The following is a 5,866-nucleotide window of genomic DNA, read 5'->3' on the forward strand; positions in this document are numbered from 1 at the left end:
TATATCAAATTTATACTGAAATTCATTCTGTTTGTTTCATGAATAAGGACAGCTGTCTAGATTAGCAGTGGTTCTTTAAGCCTCATCAGATGTGGATACTGGGTCCTCTAAGATCCAGAGTTCAGGGAGTTTATAATCTGAAAATGTACATTAATTGAAAAAGTATTCAATGCATAAACAATAATGATGGAATGCATGTTTTCTTAGCCTCACACAGGAAGAGTATGACATCAGAATTCTCTTTAGTTATGTTTCACTAAAACATAAACTCTCCTGTTGTCCTCTAACTCCCTGCATTTATTTACTTGCAATGGGCTGTGACTGGTTTCTAGGTGACATTGTTACACAGTCATAACATTATGAAGCAAAATAACATTGACTACTTTTATAAAACTTTTCATTTAAAAAAAATCCTAAGTTTTGAGATGGAATGCAAACTGCATTACTTTGTCGGTCAAACAAAAATAAACGATAATTTACTCTAATAAAGACAATCACAATGAAAGGTAAGAGTGGCATAGTGCAAGAAACAGGGAGGAGACAGAATCATCATTTTCAGACCTTAACATAACAGTTAATACATGCCATGTGGATCATTATTCAAGACTGATATTATGTACCATTAGAATATGGGGATGTAGTTGTCAATCTTAGCCCGGTGCCTTTGGGCGATACACTCTGCAATCCACACAATGTTCCGGCACTCTTGTTCCTTCAATTTGACATAGGCATAGAACACGCTGAAATGAAACTGATTCAGGAAGGCCAGCTTATTAAGTTTCACCTGCAAACACATAACCAACATTTTCCCATTAGCAGAGGACTTTCGAAAGAACACATTTGCCAACGTCAAAAATAAAAACAATGTAGTAGCATTCTCTCTGTAATGCTGACCTCGTGTTCAAAAAAGCGATCCTCAAGGGTTTTGTCTCCTGGGTTGCTGCCAGCACCCTCAAAGAGAAGCTTGTATTCCTGGAGAAGGAAGAATTCCATGTTAATCCTCAAATCATTTTGGTGGCCAAAAATAGCAAAGACACGCAACGTGAGCTTCAGATCAAAATAACTCTTATAGAATTAAAAGAACAGTTCAGCCAAAAATTCTGAACATTCTGTCTTTATTTAATCATGCTGTCTATGAAGTGTTAGTTTGAAGCCATTTCGGTGTACACAGATACCTACAGGGTAGTATTCAGCGACGGCTTTGACCTGCTCGTAATCATCTGCGCGGGCTAGCTGTGCTAGACCCTCTGGGTAGAGCTTGCCACAGTGAGGGAATAGTTTTGCTCTGTCTTCTTTGGAGAGCTCCGTACCAAAGGAGTTAATGGTAATGATGAAAGCCCTTCTGTCTGCCTCAAACTGATACACAAACAAAGCTTTGCTTTACTTACTAAAAGACTGAAATGTGTCAATAACAATTAAAAAAATCCTATCAGAATCTTTTTCATTGTACTCGCATTACTCACCTCCAGAATTGGACACATGGTGTCTGCGGTTGTCCCCCCCAGTGAGGAACAGAACTTGTAGAAAGCTTCGAGATACGCCTGGAGACACAGACAGGAGAGATCAAACACAGCTCATGGTTTCAAGGTTAAAGGCCAGACAGAATACGGTCATATTTTACAGGTAACATGCCCCGCATTTTTTAATCCTACTGACTTTATTGCTATTTTGTCGTCATTTTTCCACCATTATTTCTTGTGTTAATCTTATCTTACCTTTTTTATCAACTATGTATACATTTAATGGACAGTCTAAGCAGCTGACCAGGTTTACATTTCACTGCAAGTTGTATTCTGGACAAATTAACTTAACTTAAACTTAAAACAAAACAAGTGTTTAACCTACTGTTTCATTTTTTTTTTCTGCTCAACAACACTGGTGTTCAATAAGGTCTTGGTATATGCTGCCTATACAGAAATCAACCTACCCTGAAAAATATTCCGAGGCGTAAATATGGTGACAACTAGCCCCGGCCCACCCCTACATACAGTGTCAAAGTTAGATCACTACCCGCACATAATATCCAGACAAAACCAGTGAGTTTCTGTGTTTAATTATGCATATTTTTTTATGTCATGAGAAAATTCCTAATGAATGTTTAAAATTTACGTCCCTGTATTTTCCATCATAAAGCTGACCTTGTAAAGGGTGTTCCGAATTATTTCAATGTTCATCTCATCCAAATCCTGCTCAGAGATGCAGTCCTGAAAGAAAGCAGCTGAAACAAACAGAAACAGCCTTTAACTGTGATGTGGGGATGAACAAAATCCAGAAATAAATTTAAAAAAAATCCAGATAACAAATTACAAGATTTGTAACTCAGTGACTTCCTCTAGCCACAAAACTAAAGTGAACGTAATTCACGTGTTCATTTTTTCATGTCAAGATTGTCCTACCAAGTGGTGTATCCACCAGGATGGCATTATAGAGCTCTGCTGGAGTCTGGGCAATGTTAACGGCCTCCATCTGTTCGAAGCTGCCAAGCGGATGGCACTTGGGCACCAGCTCAGAAATGGCCCGCTGATGCAGAGTTCCAGTGATAAGCAGGATGACGTTGTCAATCATATAGCTGTATCTGAAAAAGCAGCAAATACCAGAAAAAAACGTTGGAAAATAGCTTCATATAACATAGTGATTAGTTTAAAATCCAGCAGATAAAGCTATAAAAAGAAATGTCTTGCTGATGAATATTCACTAAATACAATAAATTTGTAAAATACAGCATTATATTTGACACCCCATGTTGTGAATTGGCAGCATGGTTTCCTTATGCTTTTTAATATCTGACTGCACTCACGTGATGAAATCCATGAAGCTAGCCAAAGGCTCATAGGACTGGTTCCTCATATGGCGGAACTCAACCACCATCTTCTCTTTTAGTTTGTCATCAATGACAGAGACAGTGAGGGGGGAGGCTTCATTGGCCAGGAAACTTCCATAGTCAGTGCTCTGCAAATGAAGCTTCAGGTCTGAGGAAAAATACAAGTGAAAACTTTAATTGTTGTTTTTTGTTTGTTTGTTTGTTTGTTTTGTTGTTGTTTTTAAAGATGATGATGATGATGATGATGATGATGATGATGATGATGATGATGAATTTATCTGTAAACCCAAATTCTCATTCATCAATGCTAAAGGGTTGTGCTCGAAGTGATTTCTATATACATTCATCTCGGAAATGTTTTTACACAGTTTCCAGTTCCCTAAAGCAAAAGCAAAAATTCCAAGTGAGTCACTTCCCATTGATTCTTAAAGTGGAAGACAAAATTAGCTTCAATGTCTTCAGTTTCTAAAAACATTGCATTCATTTTTGGGGTTATTTTAAAAGTTATTTTATTGTAAACTCTGAAATATTAGGCAGCAATGCTACACAGGTTGAAGGATTTTTTTTTTAGATTTAAACTGTGCCAAATGGAATGTATCTGATTGAATTGATCAAATAAATTAAGTGGAAGTAAATTGCTAGACAAGTAATGTCATAAAAAAAAACAAGTATACTGCCATCAGCACAGGTTGAATGAGAATATGCCAATCCTACAGAACTGACGTCATGATGACAGACTGTATCACATGACTAGCACCATCAACTATCATTACTCAAATGAGACCTGTATCTTTCGTTTATATATAAAAATAAATAAATAAAATACAAACACATATTTACTATTTATCACGATAATTACTCTAAACGAGTCAAAATCAATTACTGGCTGGTCTTAATGATTTAAATACGACGTTGAAATCCCACCGGAGGATGTTCCGGACCATCAGGTTAAACGCAGGCCTTTAAAATGAATACTGTAACTTACATTACACTGCATGTTTAAAATAGAGCCGCGGTTTAAACATTTGCGTACGATAATGTAAAATAAATAGCTAAGTTACGTAAATAATATACAGATTAGAAAATACTAGCTAATACAATGAATATGTTAGCATGTATATTTATTGCACTTGAATTAAAAGGTAACATAATATAATGTTCAGTAGGCTTCATTTGTTTTCTTAATATCAGGGCAGAGGAACATGGGAAATATATGTAAAAACTGAACTTCGCCAGCTGAAGGGGATTTAAACGATCGGAGGATCTGTGCTGGCTAAAGAAACAAGCTAACTGACATTAGCTGTGCTGTTGTTTTATGACGATTTATGCGCGAGATGGCACATAAATGATAAAATAAAAAAAAACCCGTTCTGCATCTTTAAACGTCAAAACATGTCAAAAACGACACGCAATTGCATGTGGAAATCTCGAAATCAGACAAGCTAGCAGTATACACACACATTTGACTCACCTTCCAGAGTTTCACATTGAACAAGGTTCAAATAATCCGCCTGAGATAAAATACCAGCCTTAAAACCTCTCACCAGCCCCTCCAGATAACCATTATCCACATTAAAATATAATTCAGAGAAAGGCATGGTGAAAAAATAAGACTAACTGTGTACTGGCTACAGAAAAAGCAAGACGTAGCTCCGCAGTCCTGAGTGACAGTGCTGTCCAATTCGTGAACAATTTGTTCTTCTGAGTCGAATCTCTTTAATGAACCATTTGAACAGATTCAAAAACCAGCTCTGAATGATTCAGTGAGTCGAATATCAGAATTTCTACAAATACTAAATTGTTTACAACTTGATTGTATGTCAGTATAATCAACAAACATACGATTCCGGTTTTTAGTAAAAAAAAGTTTATAAATGCAATTTGTTATTTCGAAATGACTTTTTGTATTATGAGCTGAATCCTAACTGCGTACATAATAATAAACGATCAGTAGAATTTAATTGTAAAATAGTAAGTAAAAATAGCAACAGATAGAATACAACACTTGAGAATCGTTTTAAAGCAAGAATCTAACGATTCAAAAGAACCGATTCGTGGAATTGAGTCCGACTTCCAAAGTTGCGAATACCCGGATGAACACAGACACACACTGACACACACTGACACACACACACAATCTCATGTGACTGAGCATCTGACCATCAGACCTACTGATCTCAGACCATCCCTACACATAGACATTGGGGGTCCCGCGGGTGGGGTTTTATACCTTTAGTGGACGGTTAAAAACTACGGCACGGGTCTCGTCCTCACAGATTGTTTTTCTCTTTTTAACAAGAAAAGAGTCAATGTAGTTCACCGCATTCGATCATAACAATCTCTTCCTCTATGTAACGTTAAGCTAGTGCTAGGCCAAGTGATTAATGAATAATTAATTTTCATTTTCATAATAGCCTAATTAGTTAGCTACAGAAACATAGCCTAGCTACATTTCCTATTTAATTTGTTTTATATTTGATTAATATGTATTTATGCTATAAGTAGCCTAATTCAATGAAATAGTCCTATATTGTGCCTTTTGTTACCAGAGTTTTGTGTTGATTAGGTGTGTTATGGTTAGGTGCTGTGTGTGCCAGCCTTCCTACAATCTAGGCTGAGCTGGACATCAATCTCAAAAAAGATTTCACATTTATTGTTTGTTTCTTTAAATTAATGTTTGAATGTAAATGTTTTGGTTGTCCTTCAGCAAAACTCTTTTATTATTATTATTATATTTATTAAATTCCCAGTATCCATCCATCCTCCATCATTACAAATCAACTAATATGTTATATAGGCTGTGGTACACTCAGACCAGCTTCTCAAGGAGAAGTACACTGAATATTGCATGTAGCCATTCTGTAAGATAAGTAGAGAAATTTGTATGATGGTGTTCACCGGAAGATTATTTTATGAACATTTTGGAAAATGAACAGATTTCTGTGAACTCATCATTGCCCCCTGATAAATTATTTTTTCTGCAAACTTAAATGCGGATAAATTACCTCTTAACGGAAACACTCAGTCTATTATTTCTTCAAATAT

At 36.2% G+C, this 5,866-nt stretch overlaps 1 protein-coding gene across 2 annotated transcripts; it reads right to left on the minus strand.

Annotated features, from left to right (window-relative positions):
* atp6v0d1 (ATPase H+ transporting V0 subunit d1) lies at window positions 1–4,507 on the minus strand. Of its 2 annotated transcripts, XM_039688601.2 has the most exons (9): window positions 4,293–4,507; window positions 2,798–2,969; window positions 2,397–2,575; window positions 2,139–2,218; window positions 1,464–1,541; window positions 1,180–1,356; window positions 895–972; window positions 621–784; window positions 1–137 (listed from the first exon to the last, which is right to left on the minus strand). In XM_039688601.2, exons 1-8 carry the CDS (start codon window positions 4,417–4,419, stop codon window positions 623–625), a joined length of 1,053 nt encoding a protein of 350 aa, XP_039544535.1. In that variant the 5' UTR covers window positions 4,420–4,507; the 3' UTR covers window positions 1–137; window positions 621–622. The 2 variants fall into 2 exon arrangements, with proteins under 2 accessions (XP_039544535.1, XP_039544534.1); XM_039688600.2 differs by lacking the exon at window positions 1–137 and having other exon boundaries at window positions 611–784.
* Window positions 4,508–5,866: the final 1,359 nt, after the last annotated feature.

The sequence above is a fragment of the Pimephales promelas genome, chromosome 1, assembly GCF_988280905.1.
Source record: "Pimephales promelas chromosome 1, fPimPro1.hap1.1, whole genome shotgun sequence".
Classification (NCBI taxonomy): domain Eukaryota; kingdom Metazoa; phylum Chordata; class Actinopteri; order Cypriniformes; family Leuciscidae; genus Pimephales; species Pimephales promelas.